Raw genomic sequence first — 21,390 nt, 5'->3', positions numbered from 1 at the left:
ACTGATCTGGGTGGATTCTGCCCAAATTTGGGTAGTTTTGAAAAAGCGTATGCCCCTTAAGGTATGGCATCCATGGTATCCGATACCGGGCGAGACCAACACAGAAATTCAAAACTACCCAAAATTAAGTTCTTTTCACTCATCTCCATGTTCCGTACAATAAGCCAAATTTGGGTAAACCGGCTCAAAGTAGTTGCATTTAAACACGGCAAAAAAAATTACCCATCGCTAAGTTATTTTCAATTTTTTCTACCCAAAATTAAGTTCAATTAACTCAAATTTGGGTATATCGCATATTACTCAATTTTGACTTCTTGTACGGAACTAGACGGATGAGTCGAATCTTTCGTTCTATTTTTGACAACAATAGCAAGAGGAAATGAAACGGGGAGAGGTCAAATAATTCAAATTTGAGTTTAAAAAACCCACGCGCTGGGTAGTTTTGTTTTTCTGTGAATATGTTTTGCAGCGGAAATGAGAGAGACACTAGCCATCTCTCTCATGCAACGGCAAAAAATAATGTCGCGTCCAATCCAATATCTGATGCTAGTGCGGCCGTACCTTCAACCTCATTGGCCGTGTACAAGCGGTGCAAAATTGCGTGTGAAAGTGCGCTTCGATTATCATTGTTCGCTCAAAACCAATCTTATCGGAATGGATTCGACAGAACGACATTGAAATCCCTTCCCAGAAGGCAATCGTAATCAGCAACAAACAAAAGCCACCTCCTTAGTATTGTCACTGCTGCTGCTTGGGGAAATCCACGAAAGAAAAGTCGTGTGACTAGAGCGCTGCTGTATCAAGTCGATCGTGTGTTGTGTGTGTGCTGTAGTGTGACAGAGGTAATGAACCAAGGGGAAAGTGACCCCAAATGACGACAAATAGTTTGATTAGAATCTTCCTGTTGAAAGCCTGGAAGGAAAAGCAACGGCACCCCGTGCGGAATGTACTGAACACACTGTTTCCGGTTGTGGTCATCGCATTGTATGCGTTCAGTCGATCCGGATTTCAACGGGGCGGTGCGGCCAAGGGAAGCTTCGATGATGCTCCGATTCAGCTGTCCAGGGTTTCGTCCGAGGTAGGTTTGCGAGGGAATCTAAAATGAAAGCTTTGCCTGTTCAGCGATTGCCTCTTAAGTGTTTATTTACATTTTCATTGTGCCGCGGTGTCCGCTGTGTTTACTTGTCGCGAAACTCGTTTCCCAAGGTAGAACGACAACATCAACCTACCTACATTTTTGTCCAGTCAACAAGTTTGTAGGAAAGGTTATACCGTTATGAAAAAAGAAATCCAGTTCTGCTATAGGCTACCACTTAGACGATTTCCTGATTTGAAAGTGAAAGTAAGATTATTAATTGTTCAGACCAGACTGCCTAGACTCTCAGAATATAGAATCGTAGTTAGGGTATTTGGAGGATCCATAGTTGCAGAATGAAATTTTATTGTGATTTGACGATCATTTATTTCTTTTTTAGACTCACAGCGAAATGAATGCACCAGCACACGCTACAATTCCATTATGTTGCATGTCTGTTTATTTCCAGCCATACGTATTATAAATAAGCAAATCAACGCTATAGCGTCTGACTGCCATTGACTTATTGATTTGTTTGGGTGTTAGTAGGTACCGGAATGGAGTGAGTCAACAACGTAATTGCAATCTCTTTCTCCCTGTTGGCACTGTGCTGACGCTTTCGTCGCTTTCATTTTAGTCTTAGTCACATACTTGATATTAATCAATATACAAGTATATAACGGTAATTATTAGTAAGCAAAATGCCAACGTTGCTATATCATAGTTAATTCTAACGTTGAAGAATCATTCGAAATGCTAAGCTCGTTCAGAACATTTTGGAAAACAATTGAAGCATTGTGACATAGTTTATAACTACGCTTACGCTTTTGATAGACGATAGGTTTCATAAACTTAAATGAAGCTTGGAATGCGGTGCATTATTTATTATATTATCTGTCGTGTTACTTAGTAGAGCGTAAAATTTACATACTAAAATGACGCGTCTATTTCCGATACTTTGTTACTCTGGGTGCGTTTGAAATGATAATCAGTATTCAGTACATAACATCACTATTAAATACTAACACTATACGGGATTACGTAAGCTATGCATTCCATAAGCACGACTTATGACTGATTATCGTACTACAGGAGGTACCACTAGCGGCTCTTATAGCCTTTACTGTCTGTAATCGCATATCAGTCACATACGAATTGTCGTCAATTTTAAGGTAACAACGCTATCGATTATCAATTGGAATCTACTTTCATATTATGTAATAAATATACGAACTTTGATAATGAAAAATGTAAAACCAACATCCAGTTAGTTTGTCCCACCAAGCAAGGTAATCGCATATCAGTCCCATCCTTAAATTCGATCGTCCAAAGGTGAGGCTACAGTTCCAACATTCGGCAATTGTGTTAGGGAAACCACTTTTTTCCATCACGAAAACGCCTCGTTTGCTGATGAAAAATGACGCATCTTTGTGGTTTATTCAATAGATAATAAAAAAGCGATGATTGATTGGAGGAATTTCTTGCTAAAATTTTCCAATCACGAGATATTCGCAATCAATCATATAAATTAGAGTTTTTTTTTTGCTTTTTTCTAGCGTTCTGGAGAAAACCTTACCTTAATTCGAAGTGTTTCTGATCAATTGACCAGATCATGTGGTATTCGATCAGTGCGAGAATGTATGTACCACTTCAATACTGTTTCGGCATTTGACCAAAAACATTTGGTTGCTGGGTACATTATCAAAGAGTTTTAGGGGATGCGGCTGGCAGCAAGTTCAATGAAAATAAACTCTTAAACAACAATAATTTATTGTGGTCCTGAAAAGAACCGTTTTGTCGTGATGGTTGAGTAATGCTGAGCTATCAGGGTGTTCAACACGGATAAGGCTGGCGAGCTGTATGTAGTTTGGAACGAGTGTGACGCGCTTGGCATAGACTGCCCACAGCGACTCACGAAGAGCTACTGAATCCGATCAGTAGCGGTGTGGCTTCTTCCTCTTTCTTCGGTGATTGAATAAGCACCGGTCGGCGAAACCGGATGGAATTCGATTTTGAAATCTGTGTTAGGGAAAGCGCTTTTTGCAGGCAATCGGTGATGATTTTGATCATTATTGGTCGATTTTTTTTCAAATTGCACCCCCAATATGTTGTCGAAAGACGTAATCCTACGGCAAAATTAAATATGTATGATGTTTCAAATATTTACATGGTAATCGTACGTACTTCGTAACTTCAACTGCCATTTTCTCAGCGTTTATTTTTTTTTCCATATGAGACTTGTATGGGATTATAGCGAAGACAACATATCAAGAAGACTGGCAACTCTTCCATTTTCTCATACGAACGCTATGAGACAGGTACAATCGCGTCATCTGCCGCTCAAAGGTAAATGCGTCAGGTAGATACACTGTCCATCAGTCTTTCTGCTTTAAACGTGTCGAAATCAATATTTTTAATTCTAATGCTAATTCTGACTGCACGGGAGGTATTGAAAATTTTTCAAGATTACTAAGAACCTGTGATTCTCGGTAGGAAAAGTGAAAAATCGGCAATTTTTAACCTTTCGTCTGTGAATCGGTAGGCATCCCGAAAATCGGTAGGACTACCGATAAATCGGTAGGACTATTGATAAATCGGTAGGTCTGACCACCGTGGGAGAGGGTTAACCTGTTCGATATTGCAAGCGTTGGTAGCGGTGAAAGCAAATGACGGGGTCAATAATCTGAACGCTAAAGGTTGAATTCTGGTGTGCTACATTTTATATTTGGCCTATTCTGCGCGGCGTGTGAGGTGAGGTGACTCACTGTCACTAGTGAAGTGACAATTTGATTTGCATGGAGAGTCACCTCACCCGAGGTGACAATTGTCACTTCATCATCACTTCACTGTCACCTCACCTCACACGCCGCGCAGAATAGGCCTAATTACTTTTTTAATGTTTTATAACCTAACTAATGATTTCGGTTTCATAAGTCAAACTGATGATTTCGATAAGAAATCCTTCTGCCGAAAATTCATAAATAGTTCGAACTATTTATGAATTTTCGGCAAGGATTTCTTAAAGATCTTTGGCTCAGTGCAGGGCTGGTAGCTGGCTATTTTCAAATCAGTCACTAAAAAGTCACTTTTTGCTCGAAAGCCACTATTTCTTAAAATTTTAGTCACTAAAGTCACTTTTTTACGACCAATAATGTTGAGAGTGCAGCATTTGCCTTTAAAAAATCACATCAAATCACAGCTCAATATGTTATATTTTTGGCAACAAGAAGAAATTAAGTAAATTCTAAGGGAATTTTAAACACAATTTCAAGAAAATTCTGACATGAAATCCTGGAGAATTCGTATAGAATCTGGATTTGAAAATAATTCCAAAGGGATTCTAATTATAATAGAAATTTTTCAGTGTTTCCACGGAAACTGAAGTTTTTCAACGAACAACGTCATGAAGCTGGTCTGCCGTCATCTATGATACATAATGGTAACGTGGCCTCATCTACGCAATATATCTGTCAGCCGTTCTCTGAAAATTTTCTAGTGTCTTCACAGACGAGAGACTGAGTGACGACCATGTCCGACTGGCAGTAAGACAATAGATTTAGCTGTCACTTTGCCGCAACGCGTCCGATCCGGATCTAATGTGCGTGGGCCTTTACGTACCACTCTCTGGCAAAACCATGAGCAGAATTGACATCAATCCCGAGATGTTTTCCAGGGCTACCTCAAAACTCAATTCGTCGTACATTCCGGGTCCTGACGGAATTCCATCGGCGCTGCACGTTTTTCAACGGTCCGTGGACGTCAGCGTTTTCCCATCCTGTTGGAAGCCAGCGCACATGTTTCCAGTACACAAGAAGGACAACAAACAGGACGTGGCATCACTTCGCTTAGCGCTGTTGCTAAATTGTTCAAACTCGTTGTTATGGAACCGTTACTAGCTCACTGTAAGCTCTATCTAGATAGAGCTGGAATTAGGGGGTAACAGCTTTTGTAAACAATGACTTCTATCGATGATTTCTAGGAATCCAAGGCAAGCAAATGGGCGAGCCTTGAATTTCAAGAAATCGTCAATAGAAGTCATTGTTTACAAAAGCTGTTAGGCCTTAATTCCAACTCTATCTAGATATATAAGTATCGACCAGCATGGTTTCATGACTGGTCGCTCCACTGCCACTAGCTTGCTGTGCCTTACTTCCTACATTTCTAATAGTATATCGGATCGTGCACAGACGGATATCATTTATACTGACTTATCTGCAGCCTTCCATAAATTGAATCACCGCATATCAGGCTTGGTATCCACGGCTGCCTTTTCCTATGGTTTCAGTCGTACCTCACCGATCGCTATCCTACTGTTGACATTGGTGAATACCAGCTCCGTATGCTCACTGCCACGTCCGGCATACCCGAGGTAGTAACGTGGGACCACTGATTTTCCTGATTTACTTGAACGACGTGAATCTGGTAATTGAGGGACCACGATTAACTTACGCAGATGACCTTAAACTCTTCCTTCGAATTCAATCAATTGAAGACTGTTGCTTCCTTCAACGTCAGCTGAATGCTTTTGGTGATTGGTGTATTCTGAATCGTATGGAGGTTAACCCGTCCAAATCCTCGGTTATCTCTTTCGCGCAAGAAAAAGACTATTATGTTCAAGTATGTTTTTTTTTAATCACTGAAATTGTGCGCGTCAGCAAAATTAAGGACCTAGATGTGATTCTGGATACCAACCCTCTTTCAAGCAGCACATCTCGCATGCCGTCGACAAAGCTTTCAGACTTTACGGATATCTACTGCCTTAAATCGTTGTACTGCGCCTTGTCTCGCTCCATATTAGAATACTGCTCGGTTGTCTGGACTCCCCACTACAACAACGGTGTCGAAAGAGTTGAGTCTGTTCAGCGACGGTTCCTGAGATATGCGCTACGTAAACTGCCGTGGACGGATCGCTTCCGCTTGTCTAGGTACGAAAGTCGTTTGCAACTGATCCATCTATTTATAGTGCGTAAATCTCCAGAAAGTCTTGCACCATAGCTCCATAAATGTGGCAGACACAGTTCAGTTCAAAATAATAATTCAGATTTCGTTACTCTGTGCAGCATATCCACAACTTCTAAAACTGTCGGGACTCCAAGAACTTGAGACATTAAAAACTACAATAATTTCCAAAATCCTTTCAGGGTGTTCCGAAAGCACCCTGATCTTTGATCTTAAAGTTTTGTTTGCTTCAAAGATTCCGTAGGTTCCAAAAGTTTCTGGAATTTTCAATGTTTATGAAGCCTTGGATCTTCCTAGAAATTCCTAGAAGTAATCGTGATTATTTTCAGTTCACATGAATATTGGAGTTTTCCGGTGTACCCGAAATTGAAGCATTGCCATGAATTCCACAAGCTGATCTTCTGGAATATTCGTAAAAATTACCAAGTGATGAAACCGATCCTAGAGCTCCGAGATTGGTTCCAAAACAGTTGTAGGTGTAATACAGTAATGACCCGATTTTGTCAGCCTTTTTTAAAATATTTAGCAATGTTCCCAAGCCCAAGATTCTTTGTACAAATTTCGCTAGATCTGGCCAATCACGGGGTAGCAACTTCTGAATTGTATGGTCGACAATTCTCATGCTCATGCTCATGATTTTGTCAGTCGTCTTCGAATTTTTTTCTAATGTTCTACGAACCCCTTCCATTTTTTCAATGGTCTTATTATACCAAAGTATACCTTAAACGTCTATCTTGAAGATGAATGAGAAAGATATGAAAATACAGTTATGTTAAATTATTAAAAGATAAAAATCTGCTGCGCGGAGGGACTGACAAAATCGAATTATAACTGCATTAGAATTAATTTGAGATTGTGATATGAATATAGAATAAATAGAAGTTCCACATCAACATTAAATATCTAGCGTTTTACTAAAATTATTCAAACTTCATACAGGCTCTGCCAATAAAGTCTAAAACTGTAGTAGGCCCTGTCTGTCACCAACCAAGTTAGTCATAGTAAACAGTAGCTCCTAACAACAACTAGTTTTACTTGTTGGCCTTGGTTACGGATATAACAATTTGGCGACAAGGATGGGATGAGGGAGCGGATGACGGTCACATTCCACCCAAGTAGCAATTGTGGTTTTATGAGGGTTCTGTAGACCAACATTTAGACTTGTAGCATGCTTTAAAACCTCGATAAAACTTGCAATGTTACTTGGGCAGCGCGTTGTTCAGTCCCGACACATACACGGACCGATACGTTGTCCGACTTGCGTACGACGACTATTGGTGTTGCCCAGTCCGAGAATTCTAGATAGAGCTGGAATTAGGGTTTAACAGTTTTTGTAAACAATGACTTCTTTAGATGATTTCTAGAAAATCAAGGCTCGCCAACGCAAATCAACATCACCATCGGGTAGAAAACGACTTCCTTTACCCGAATGTTATGTTAGTTTGCATATGTTCCCTACCAAAAACTCAGTCAGATTAAGGCGGCCATAAGCGCTCGTAAAATGCTGGATATGCGGGACGTGCATCGGGCTTCAGGTACTGCTTCACTTGTGCTATTGGGCATCTACCCAGCGTGCTTCGGAATACCTCTGGAAACTGTTGCTTGAGTTGATTGGTGAACGACGTTAACCAAGCTGCTTATCAGCACAGACCACAAATCGAACAGATCCATAGTCTCGATTCCAAGAACGTTGAGTTCAGCGCTGCTCGAGATGAAAATGCGAGAAATCTCAGTCTGGAACTCGGCAGTCAGAAGCTGTAACTGCAGATTCTTCCGTCGGTTGAGTGGGGTGGCTGTCCGATGCTGATCCATGTCTCTCCTGAGATTATGGTGATGTCGGACGCTGAGTCGTGTTGAAGTTTGACTGCTGCACCATTGAGCTCGACCGGGATGAACTTCCGCTTGCTTCGCAACATCGATATACACGGTTCGTCTTCACGTTTTCCTTGAGTTTCGTCTGCTTGAACGGTTTCGAAGGCGCCGCTGTGTTTCTGGAACAGTACCCTCCCTTGTATTCTTTTTGCTTGCATCTGGAACAGGTGTGCGAAGCGAACGGACATTCACGAACATAGTGCTGGTCGCCACACTTCCAACATGGCGTTTTCGGCACTTTTTGGTTCTTCTTAGAAGGAGCATTATTCTGGTTGGGAGATACAAGTCCACCATCAGTCATCTTCCACGAGGTTCTCCAGGGTACCTTGCTGGCGGCTTCTCCCAATTCGTTGACTGCGGTTTCGTCGGCTTCCAGCTTCGAGATCAATCTGGCTCGTATGTCCGCATCGCGTGGCGATTGGATTCCACAGACAAAACGGAGAGCATTGAATTGGTCCGGTTTGAGCTTGGACAGCTGAAACGCTTCACAGTTTTTGTTAACCATGGCAGCATACTATGTGAAGTCATCCGTGTCACTTTTTGCATACTGAAGACACTGGTACCGGGAATGTAAAACAGACTTCTGTCGACCGAACAGTTTCTTCAGTATTGCCAAGGTCTCGTCCAGGGTGTGATCCCGGGGGTGCTTGGGAAGAATGTTGTTGACATACTTCTCGTGAAAAAGCGTGCTTAGCTTGCGAAGAAGCAATCTGAAACGGGCAGCGTCATCCATCGAAGAAAACTACTCCGTCCGGATCGTACTGGAAATCCTGGATCCCGCTTGCCTAGGACTCATTAATATTCTCAGTGCCAGCAATCAGATTTCCCCTATTTTACTGGTTTTTCAATTTGCTGCTGCTGTCTCGTGATGAGATTCGTTAGCTGCAGGATGGCGTTCCGGAGTTCCCCGTCGGACATCTTCTTGCTTGAGGCTTAGAGACACTTGAGGATCTTTTAGATGCAAATCTGCATAACCAAAATTCGTAGACGAAACGTGATGGATATCGAAATCGTACAGCAGGAGTGTCAAGGCTCAAACGGTTTGCTGTGTAAACAGGTATACCTTTCTTTGAACCGAAAACCTAGAGCAACGGTTGATGATTGGTTTGCAGGAGGAAGTGTCGTCCATACAGTATCTTATGGAAACGGGTGACGGCGAATATCAGGGCTGTCCTTGCAATCGCGGGAAATGGACTGTAACGAAAGAGTTTCGGTTTCAGTGGAATAAAATTTCTTCGGACGAAATCAAAAGAACGCGTGTTAATGATTCAACAGACAATTTTACTCTGAACTAATAATCGGTTACATGTGTGGATGTGTATAAAAAAAATGTATGATGGTTTCTGTATTCTTCGTAGGTTGTCTTAATGCCAGAGGGGCGTTAAAGTACCAACATCCTCCGGGGCGTTGAAATTGGCAATTTCAATACATCAGCTACACAGGATTGTCGTCCTCTTCGTTGTCTAGTGGCAATAGACAGACCTTCTTAACGGCTCTCCTAGTGGTGCCGTGTCCGGTTCGCAAACTCACAACGCGTGTGTGCCCATCCTTGCCCGGATGCAATTCGATTATGCGGGCGAGAGCCCACTTCAGCGGCGGTGCATTTTCATCAACGATAACGACCATCGCTCCAACCTTGAATTCGGTGACTTTCATATCTCGCTGGCGTTTCTGTAGTTCGTGTAGGTAATCGTTCATCCACATTTTCCAGAACTTCTGTTTCATGTCCTGTAACAACTGCAAACGGGACAATCTGCCTTTAGGAATGTGGGCGTACAAGGGTTCCGGTATAGCTTGGAATTCCCTCCCTATTATGAAGTGAGCCGGTGTGATAGCAGTCAGATCATTCGGATCATCAGAAGCAGGTGTGAGAGGGCGGGAGTTCAAAATAGCTTCTACCTGGGTAAGGACGGTAGACAGCGCCTCGAACGTCAATCGATGTTCAGCGAGAACCAACTTCAAGTGCGATTTCACTGATTTAACTCCCGCCTCCAGATCCCACCGAAATGTGGGCTACGTGGAGGAATGAACGACCATTCGATGCCCCTTGGTACACAGTATTCATTCACAGCACGCGTGTGCTGCTCACTGCGGAATAATTCGACTAGGCGATTCATTTCATTTTTAGCGCCTTCGAAATTAGTCGCGTTATCCAGTGGCGTCTCGTCCATATGTGCACCTCGTGCACTGCACAGTCTCAAATTTTCAAAAAGTAAAATTAATATTTCATAAAAATTAAGAGGCAAAAATTTAATACTCAATTAAAACCATTTTTGTCCGCCCTATTTATTGGTTTCATATGGATAGTAACTGAATTATCCACCTCATCACTGGATAGTAGCTGAATTGTTTACCACATCGCTGCTCAACCTCCGTTTTACCCACCACTGAAAGAAATGTACGTAAAACAGAAGCGAGGCATAGCGATCTTGTTTTCACGTACGGGCACGCTGGAATTTTACCACGTGCAGACAACACTCTTTTTGGGCTTCTATGGCGAATGAGCGACACAAAACAAGCAAGGAAAATATGCCTTCGTTCTACCAAAGCCACCGCATGCTAAGTTCTCCCAGTCTGAGCACTTATGCTTGTGCACCAGAAACGCTCGTATTTACAACCAGATCAGTTGTATATGTATTGAAGTCCCGTAAGCATAATTGCCGCTGTGTTAGTGTTTATTTTGTGCACTTCTATCTTTGCACAGTTTAAAGAGAAGAGAATAAATTGGCACGTATAGGCTACGTCGCATTTGAGTTTCTCTCTGAATTGATTGAATCTTGGAGAGCCGTCATTCGTTGTATACCTACCTACACGCACACATCGAATTTTTAAATTTTTAAATTTTCTCACTACCATGTCTGCATTTCATTTAGTAGCCTCAGAGCATTGATGGAATATTGTTCATAGCATAGTGTAAAATTAAATAGGAATCATGGAACAGGATATTGTTGATGACCTCCTGAAAAGACCGTTTGCCAGAAGGCGAGTAACGATGACAAATATCATAAACATGAGACTTAAAAAGAAAATCAATGTTTCTATGCAAGAGTAAGCAAAACTGGTAGCAGAACTGTTTCCCATCATCATTTCGTTTATTTTTTATGCAGGTACCCCCGTCGAAAGATTTGTATCCCATTTTTTTATTATGCATCAAAATTGGCTTCTACTGTTACAGACAAAATATAAATAAAATAGGTGCACAACTAGTGAATTTTCTCACGTGACGCCACTGGCGTTATCGGAGTATAATTTCTGTACGAGGCCACGACGACTAACAAAGCGCTGGAGCGCAGCCATGAAGGATTCCGAACTTAGGTCCGAAACCGCTTCAAGATGGAGAGCCCGAGTTGCCATGCAAACAAATAAACAAACGTAACCCTTAGTGGTCGTCGGGTTCCTTGCAGTTGCACTTAATCGAAGGTTGAAGGGTCCCGCAAAATCCAATCCCGTGTGTGAGAATACTGGAGAAGGCTGTACGCGGTAATCCGGAAGCTCTCCCATCAGTTGAGTTGATTTCTTTGGCCTCATCCGAAAGCATGGTATGCAGTGGTGTACCACCTGCCGGATGACGTTCTTCGCCTTGAGTGGCCAATACTGTTGCCGGACGACCCCAAGAAGACTGCGCTGACCGAGATGCATATTGGCGCGATGTAGATGACGTATCAGCGTGACGGTGAGCGGATGTTTCTCGGGAAGTAGTGCTGGATGTCGGTGTTCGTACGGTACAGTTGCGTTCTTTAAACGTCCTCCAACACGCAGTACTCCGTCGTTCGCATCGATGAATGGATTCAAATTTTGAAACGTAATTCTGCATTCTTTATTACCTTTAATCGCTTGTAGCTCCACGTGAAAAGCTTCGATTTGAACCATTCGGATGATCAAAACTGCTGCTCGATGCATTTCCGAAACTGTGGGAAATCCTCTAGTAAGCTGCTTTCGACCGCTTTTAATGTAGTCGCAAAACCGAATCACATATGCCATCGACCGTTGAATTATAGTATACCGACTGATTCTGTCGAATGTCGGTAGCCTGGACGGCCCGCGTGCCGTTACAAGTACTGTTCTCCGAAGTTCTGGTATTTCATCTTGCGATAGCGGTAGTGGTTGCTCGAGATACGGTTGTGCGCTATGGAACCTAGGTGGACCATGCCACCAAAGCTTGCATCCTGGAAGATCCGATGGCGACACGCCACGAGATATCAGATCAGCAGGATTTTCTTTCGAAGGTATGTACTGCCAAATAAAACCTTCAGTCAGCTGCTGGATTTGCCTGACTCGGTTTCCAACAAATACAGTCAGTGAGTCCGAAGATTTCTGTAGCCAACAAAGGACTATCTGTGAATCCGACCATAATGCGACAGAACTGAAAACGGTCTCGATAGCCGCCAACAGCTTCACAGTGAGTTGAGACAGCAACAGGGCTGCTAGTAGTTCTGCTTTGGGCGTTGTAATTTCTTTCTGTTTGTTCTTCTTTCTTGGGAGAATCCGTGACTTGCTGCACACTATATTCATCATCACTGTTCCATCGTTTCGTACTGTGCGAGCATACAGACTGGCGCCGTATGCCAAGTCTGATGCATCCGCAAATCCGCAGAGTTCGTAACTACAGGCTTCGTCGCAATGAATCCCTCTTGCAATCTTCACGTTGTTCAAGCTGGATAGTTGTTCACGATAGTCCGTCCACAACTTCGCAAATGCATACGGAACCGGTTGGTCCCACTCCATGTTTAAAGCCCAAAGCTCGCGCATAATCAACTTCGCAGCGGTGATTGCAGGTCCCAAAAACCCCAACGGGTCGAAGATTTTAGCGATCTGACTGAGAATCATTCGCTTGGTCAGCAGAGTGTCTGACTCAGGGTAGACCGCAACACAAAATGTGAAACTGTCTTCTTTAGGGTTCCAGGAAATGCCCAAAGTCTTCATTATCGCATTGACGGTTATGTCCGTTATGTCCACACAGCTCTCTCGCTGCTCCTCGGAAACAGTAGCCAGCAGTATCTCTGAATTCGAACAGAATTTATGCACTTCGAAGCCTCCTCGCCCTAGCAAGCCGATAATTTGATTCTTGAGTTCCATCGCCTCCGTCAACGTATTAGCACCTGTAAGTACGTCGTCAATGTAGAAGGATTTTCTGACCGCCTTGGCAGCGAGCGGGTACTCTTTCCCCTCGTCTTCAGCGAGCTGGCGAAGCGCCATTGTTGCCAAGAACGGTGATGAAGCAATTCCGTACGTAACGGTTCGTAGATTGTAGACACGAATCGTCTCGCTTGGATCTTCGCGCCAGAACATACTTTGGTAACGGATATCATCGTCGTGCATTCTCACCTGCCGATACATTTTCGGGGCGTCTGCAGTGAAGACGAATTTGTACGAACGAAAGTCCAGCAAAATCGAAATTATATCATTCTGCACCGTTGGACCCACCATTTGGGTCTGGTTGATGCTAATTCCAGTGTCGGTCGGTGCTGAACCATCGAACACAACGCGAAGTCGAGTGGTTGTGCTGGTTGGTTTCAAAACGTAATGATGAGGCAAATAGTACACAGATTGAGGATCGACGGTGTCAGCAGCTTCGTCCACTGACATGTGACCAAGCATCTCGTATTCTCTCAGGAAGGAAATGTACTGCGCCTTTACCTCCGGTTTGCTGTCCAATCGCTTCTCTAGAGCGAGGAATCGTTTTTCTGCCAGGATCCTGGAATCGCCCAACTGGTCTTTCAACTCGTTGAATGGTAGTCGGACGACGTACCTTCCATCGTCGGTACGCTTGTGTGTTTCACGAAAGTGATCCATACAAAGTTCGTCAGATGCCGTGGTCTTCTCATCCATGTCACCACACGATTCAATCTGCCAGAATCTTCGCACTATTTCGTTGAGATTTTCTTCAGCAGTAACGAAGAACGATTGCAGTTTCTCTGGCACCTTGCTTGGGATCGGACCGCTCAACACCCAGCCGAATTGGGTATCTTGAAGAACTGCAATAGTGTGTGGAATCTTCATGCGATCTGTCTTCAACATTTCGAAAAATACTTCAGCTCCCAGCAGCATGTCCACTCGATCAAGGATACTGAAATTCGGGTCGGCTAGTTGAATGTCTGTCGGTAGCGCAAGATCGGTGCAATCTACTTTCGTCAAAGGTAGTTGTCCTGTAATCCTGGGTACGATGAAGAATTCAAGACACACCGAAAAATCACTTATACGAGATTTGATTTTCGTATAAATCTTCCGTCGAACCTTCGTGTGAATATCATTCAGACCGGTAATTGAAACGTTAGCGGGCTCCTTGTTCAACGACAATAATGTTGCGAAGTGTTCCGAAATGAAATTCGAGTGGGAACCAGAATCCAAGAGAACCCGACAAGGGTACACGTCACCCTTTCCGTAAACGAGGACTACCGCTGTAGATAGCAGAACTTGCTTCCCTGATGCCTTTGGTTGAACACAAAACGTGGATTGTTCTACTGCACCGTTGGATTCGGTCTCTTGTTCATCCGGTTGCGATGTTGCAGATTTCTTGTCGGGTTTTGATTGCGAACTTCCACCTGGAGAATCATCTGATTTCTTCTGCTGACTATCTGCTGGATGCAACGTGGTGTGATGACGTTTGTTGCATTTTTTACATGAATGCTTCGATGAACAGTCTGTCGTGCGATGTCCCTTCTGCAGGCAGTTGAAGCATGCACCAGCTCGTCGGAGTGTATCATACCGATCGGACAGGCTCGCCTTCTTGAAGGTTTCACATTTCCACAGTTCGTGACTCGCAGAACAATGCGGACATGCATTGGCTGTGGTGACTAAGGAACTTGCACGTACCTTTGATTCTACAGGTTTTCGCAGCAGGAGTCTCGTTGATGGCTTGATGGATGGTTTAGAGAAAGGACGGATCTTCTCGAGTACTCGGCACCTTTCGCGCAGAAAGTCCAACGTCAATTCGTAGCTGGGTAGTGTATCCGAAACTTGTTTGAGCTCCCAAGCCTTGCGAGTTTCGATGTCGAGCTTGAGGGCGATGCGGTTCACTAACATTCTTTCGCCGAGTCCAGAAACAGGTAGTCCCAGATTTTTCAAGGCGTCCACGTTCTTCGTACATGTATCCAGCAGTTTCCGCATATCAGTTGTCAGTGTCGCCCAAGCTGCGTCGTAATCGTTGTTATTAATGATCTCCTGATCAATGATTCCCGCAGCCCTTGCAGTCAACGAGTTCCGGAGATGATACAGTTTTATTGCAGGGGACTCCGAGTTGTAGCGGGACATGATTGTCGTAAACATTGATTTAAACGCGTACCAATTCTCGTACGATCCATCAAACGATGGCAGCGGCACCTTCAACGGTGGCAGCTGGGACACGTTCACAGTTGGTGGAGCGGGGATCCCAACCGACGGTTCCTCCTTTTTCAAGGAAGTTTCCAACAATTTAGTAAGGACAATATACAACTCACCGTAAAGCTGCTCAAATTCGATACAAGCTGTCTCCAGCCCATCACGATCTTCATTGCTGATGTTAAGGCCGTGAGCTCGTTGCTGTTGGACGTTGTAGTCAGCATTTACACTTTCCACAACCTTTAGCTGAAGCTGCAAAAATTGTTTGCACTCCAGGCTCTGATTGTAGTCGTCGGTGTCAGTTTCCATCGCTGATCTCACTCGCTCCAGCTTCCTACGTAATGCACTCAGCTGATTTTGTAGCACTCTATATTCAGCAGCCATCTTCTTCTTCGCCTCATTTTCCTTTTTCTTTTTCTTCTGTTCACTGATCGGCACTGGTTCACCGTTCTGGTTGTTTTCTTTCATTGGCGTAACACTTTCATCGGCGGAATTTTCATCACCAGTGTTTTTATCTTTCGCACTTCTCGTCACGATCGGTGTACGTACCATGCTCATCGTGCTTATTCATTTCCGCACCAATAATGCGGTAACAATTCGTCACTGAATACCGCCCTGAATCTTCAACATTTGCGTTCCACTTGGGGGGGCAGCTCGTTACTTGTGAAAAACACTATGCCTTTTTCACTCTTCGCTGTTAGCGGCCATTTTTTATCACCACAAGCACGATAGCATGTTCGACGTTGTGATGTTTTCACCAATCGAATACAATCCGTATGATTGTCAACTTCCGCGAAATAGCACTTAATTAGCAATCGATTATTCGTTTTTTCAATGAATATGCAGCTAGCATTAGCACTAGCGCATTCAAGAGCTGCAAACACTCGACCCGACGGCAACTGCGTAATTCGCCTCCAGTAATGGCGTCATTTTTCTTCGGCTGCGTGAGCCTCTACTGCACGCCGGTAGCGTTTCCGATTCACTTTTTTCGCGAAATTCAACTGTTATTGGAACAATTGATCGAAAAACCGAAACTAATCCGGTTCGAAGGACCACTAATGTCCTTGCAATCGCGGGAAATGGACTGTAACGAAAGAGTTTCGGTTTCAGTGGAATAAAATTTCTTCGGACGAAATCAAAAGAACGCGTGTTAATGATTCAACAGACAATTTTACTCTGAACTAATAATCGGTTACATGTGTGGATGTGTATAAAAAAAAATGTATGATGGTTTCTGTATTCTTCGTAGGTTGTCTTAATGCCAGAGGGGCGTTAAAGTACCAACAAGGGCCAATGCTTTCTTTTCCGCTTGTCTGTAGTTCATCTCTGCTGGGGTCAGTGAGCGAGAGGCATGAGCGATTGCCTTCACTTCACCGGTCGGATATCGACGCATGATGACAGCGCCAAGACCTACTTCGATGCATCTGCTGCAACAATGATCTCCTTAGACGTTGTGTGTAAGCAGAAGGTCGGAAAGTATAATTGTCTTAAATTGCTCGAAAGATTTCTGGCAATTCTTGGTTCAGTTCCAGCGTACATCCTTCTTGAGGAGTTGCTTCATCTGCTTCACGAATCTACCACAGTAGTTGACAGCACCGTGTGTCCGAAGGAGAGTGTGAAACGACATTTTTCGAGGCGTAGGTGAAAACCATACTCACGTATCTGCTCGAGAACAGCGTAGAGACTGCGATCGTGTTCCTGCTTGGTGTGACCAGCGATGAGGATGTCATCCAGATACGGCTTGACTCCGGGAATGCCGGCCACCATGCTGTCGATGAAGCACTGGAAAGTGCCGGATGCCGACTTGGCTCCAGGGGGTAGTCGGTTATACTGGAACAGTCCACGATGCGTGTTGACCGTGAGTAGCTATCGCGATTCCTCGACCTCGACTTGTAGGTAGGAATCAGATAAATCGAGATGGGTAAAATAACGTGCTCCAGCCGGTCCCCAAAGAGGTCGTCGGGATGAAGCAGTCAAGCGCAACTTCGAAGAAGATGACCTGGTCTATAGCATTACAGGAATTCCAAGTCCTTGATTCCTGGTCGAGTCATCGAACGGAAAGGTTCTGTCAACTATATCGTTTCCCTGAAGATATACGGAAGATCAAATGCGCCCTCGTCACAATTCTGATGTCCCAGGGTAATCGATCGCGGAATCCTGCGCGATGAGGTTCAAGATGCCATAGCTGTACCGAATGATCCAGAAGTGCCTGTCAATCCCGATGTCCCTATTCACTGTTCGTAATCTTTCGTAGCGAGAAAATCTTGATAAATTTTCCTCGTTGAATAATGAGTGAGAATAATGAGAATCTTTTCTTAGACTGCGAGCTAAAAAAGTTATGTAAGTTACACACTTTAGGGTTAAGTTAACGTTTAAAATAAAAGGAATTCGGATTAGAAGAACGTACTTGTTCTGTGGTCTAACTAGAACTGATTTATTTCATCTTAACAGCTATGCTATATGGCTTATGTTTGTATGATAATGAAAGGAATTCGAAGACACAACATTCATAGCCTATAACAATTATGGTAATTGATTACAATGTTGCTATTGTGCTCCGCTATGTATAATAGTGCTGTTGGTAACTGTAATCGGTGGTCTGTGGTCGGGTCGACTGGTGATAACTTGTATGTCCCAGGATTATAAAAATTTGTCCATGTTTGAGGTGTTACAGAAGTTTCTATATTCGTGAAATTTCAAATTGTTTGTCTCTAGATATTGGGATTAGTTCTGTTGAGTCCTGATGTAGCTACTGTTGTGATTGGAATTAGATGTAGTAAATTGGTATTCAAGCATCGCTGGAATTTGAAGACCCTGCCTTTTATTGTACGATAAAGTAACATTTTCCATTCTTTTCAGGACGACGTCGTCAGTGCGTATCCAACCGGTAGCTATAACAAACTCCTGTACGCTCCGGACAATAACTTTACCAATGATCTTATCGAGCTGGTCCGCCAGAAGCTGTTCATCACCTATACGCGTAAGTACAATTGTAATGGCCGAAGATTCCTTGCCTTAGGTCAACCATTTGCAATCAACAGAGGTGGAGCTCTTCGCGACGGTTGCCGATATGGAACAGGCGCTGCTGTTTCAACAGGACTTTTACGCCATCGCATTCGATCGCAACTCGTCCACAGCGTACCTGTCCTACACGATCCGTAGCAAGAATAACAACTTTCGCACCGACGAAGTATACTCCCGGGATGTATACACCAGTTACCTGAAGGATCGGAACGAGTACTTCGAGAGCGGTTTTCTGGCGTTGCAGTACGGGATTGAGAAATCCTTTGTGCAGATGCGCACCGGCCTGTCCAATGATGCGCTTCCGGAGTTCTACTATGAGCACATCCCAGTGGCGGGAGGAAGGCCCCAGGAGTCGTCGGAAATTTTTGTTATAAATATCTTGCTGGCAGTGTTCGTGTCCGTGGCGTGTACTTATCTGCTCTTGGTTCCCCTGGTAGAAGAGAAGGCCTCCGGAATGAAGGAATACTTGAAAATTGCGACATCGTGTAGCTATTGGAACGAAATAGCCATTTTTGTGACCAACTTCCTTCACCTGACCTTGATTGTGGTTCTGTGCATGCTGATTACAGTCTTCGCCAACATTTGGGAAGTGACTGCAGCGCAGATGGTGAACGTCTCTGTGTTACTATTTCTGTTTGTGATCTGTTCGATAAGCTTCACGTTCTTCATCAGCGCCTTGCTGGAATCGGTGACAATTTCGACGATTGTGGCACCGATCTGCTACTTTGTTCCGGTCGTGATTGCTTCGGCCCAGAAGCGGTTCGAACTACTGCTGACCGTATTTCCCATGGCCGGGTTCAAAGTGGGAGTATCGGTTCTGCATGATTATCAAAACAGCTGGCATAGCTTTAGGGCGGTCGATGCCTTTCGGTCCGGTTATCCGGGGAATGAAAACATGAGTCTGTTTGGCGTTATGGCCATGCTTATGTTTGGAACAGTCCTGTGGATCTTTCTTTGGTTCTACCTGACGAACGTGCGCCCCGGGCAGTATGGAACGCCGAAGTCGTGGACGTTTCTATTCTCGAAACAGTATTATCAAAAAGGTAAAAACAAGATCAACAACACGCATAACCATGACCCTACCATGAGCATCGCAGACGATAGCGGAGGTTCCACCAGGGGTGCCATGGAAAATGGTGATCATCTCGAGAAGGTAGTGAAAATCACAAACCTGAACAAAATTTTCAAAACATCGTTTGGGACACGAGTTGCCGTCCGAGATCTATCGCTGAGGATTTACAAAAACAGAATCACCGCATTGCTCGGGCATAACGGAGCCGGGAAGACTACTACCATGAACATAATTACCGGAATGACGCCCCGTACGTCCGGACGGATCGAGGTGGATGGAGAGGACAATTCCGCCAACTATCGCCAGCAGATTGGTTTCTGTCCGCAGCATAACGTCGCCTTGGGGTACATGAACTGTCGCGAGCATTTGGTTTTCTTTGGAGCCCTTCGGGGAATGAGCATGAAGGAAGCAGAACATGAGGCGGATCAGATCCTGGAAAAGGTCAACCTAACGGACAAAAGCGACGAAATACTGGCAAACCTCTCTGGGGGAATGAAACGAAGAATGTGCTTGGCCAACGCGATCATCGGACGAACGAAACTTTTGATCCTTGATGAACCCACGTCCGGGTTGGATCCCGAGTCGAGACGAGACATCTGGGACATTCTGTTAAAGCTGAAGAAAGATCACACTATTCTGATAACCACGCATTTCATGGAGGAAGCCGACGTCCTGGGAGATTGGATTGCAATCATGGAAAATGGAGAGCTGATCGCGTTTGGTACGTCTATTTTCCTCAAGCACTACTATGGCAAGGGTTATACGTTGAAGCTGCTGAAAACGGCGACGTTCGACCGGGTCAAACTAATGGATAAGATAAGCGAGCACATCAGTGGTGCGGTTGAGAAACCGGCCGTAGAACCGGTGTTTGCCGTTACGTTACCGTACATCTGTTTGGAACAGTACGCTCCGCTGCTGCAGGAACTGGAGGATGGGAAGGAAGCGTACGGCATCGATTCGATCAGCGTGTCGAATGCGACGTTGGAGGAGGTGTTTTTGAAGTAAGTAGCAAACGCACTAAATAATGTAGGTAGTTGGGATTTATGCTAAACGAAAATTCTTTCAACATGATTCCGGAGTATCCAGAGGTACAACATACACGGTTCATGAGAACGAACCAAATTTGAGTTTAGTTTACTCATAATCGCCAATAGTGCAGGAACTCAGCGATGGGTAAATTTGCCTTTGTACTTGACAATCTGTCAATGTAGTTCTAACGAACCCCAGATTTTATGTGAAACTTGAGGTACCAAGGTAGTTTTGAGTAGAATTCCAAGTAAACCCTGAATAGGAGTCGAAGGAAATTTTAATGAAAATTCATAGGAATTTCTGAAGCTTATTCCTAAGCAGGTTGTCACTGCCTTGAAAAACCTGGAATCCTCAGGGAATTTTATTTTACCTGGATTTCCCAGGGAATTTTGAAATTCTCGTATCAAGCTATATTTAAAAATAAGAATCGACAGTTTTTTTTCTACACTCTGGACCTAATAAAATCAGACTTGGAGACATTTTCAAGAATCTGGAAGAGAAATAAATATTCAAGACGTTGGACATTTAATATTTTCAAAAACCCAGATTTTTTGATAGGGACTTGCAAAAGTGTCACAGCTTATGGACTTTAATTAATGAATTTGATGATAATTTTCAATGAACTCGGAGTTCAGAGAATAACTACAAGGGACGTATTGTTAGGCAAACTTTCAGTGATATTTGAGGTTTCCTTTCATGTTAGTTTTCTTGAACTCCTGCTTCCTGGTGAAACGTAAGGAGAATTTCAAAGTAGTTCTGAGAAGAATTCCAAGAGAATTCTGAGTAGGATTCAAAGTAAATTTTCAACAGAATTCTGAGGAGGATTCCAAAGGGAATTCCAAGAGAGCTCTAACTAAAATTGCGAAGTAATTTTGAGGAGAATTCTGAGCCATTTGTAAGGAGAACTCCAAAGTTATTGTGAGTATAATCCCAACAAAAGCAGGATAATCTAAAGGGAATTCTGAAACGAATTCAATGAAAGTTCTGAGAAATATTTCAAAGGAATTATAAGGAAAGTTTCAAGGACATTTGTTGAAATTCG

General features: G+C 43.7%; 1 protein-coding gene across 2 annotated transcripts in view; it reads left to right on the top strand.

Moving 5' to 3' along the window:
• Positions 1–551: 551 nt before the first annotated feature.
• The window catches only part of Eato (Engulfment ABC Transporter in the ovary), a 218,506-nt gene continuing 197,667 nt past the window's right edge, over positions 552–21,390 (top strand). For both annotated transcript variants that reach the window (XR_010518394.1, XM_065232610.1), the window contains exons 1-3: positions 552–1,078; positions 18,083–18,203; positions 18,265–20,320. Coding sequence is in view for 1 of the 2 variants with exons in the window: in XM_065232610.1 (XP_065088682.1) it covers positions 872–1,078; positions 18,083–18,203; positions 18,265–20,320 (2,384 nt within the window). In the remaining variant the exon portion in view is untranslated. The remainder of the gene's footprint in view (positions 1,079–18,082; positions 18,204–18,264; positions 20,321–21,390) is intronic.

Source organism: Ochlerotatus camptorhynchus, unplaced genomic scaffold, assembly GCF_037179485.1.
Source record: "Ochlerotatus camptorhynchus isolate MF236.1 unplaced genomic scaffold, CSIRO-AGI_Acam_v1.1 ptg000370l, whole genome shotgun sequence".
NCBI lineage: Eukaryota > Metazoa > Arthropoda > Insecta > Diptera > Culicidae > Ochlerotatus > Ochlerotatus camptorhynchus.
The sequence above is the reverse complement of the archived record's forward strand: the minus strand, read 5'-3'. Positions and strand labels throughout refer to the sequence as shown.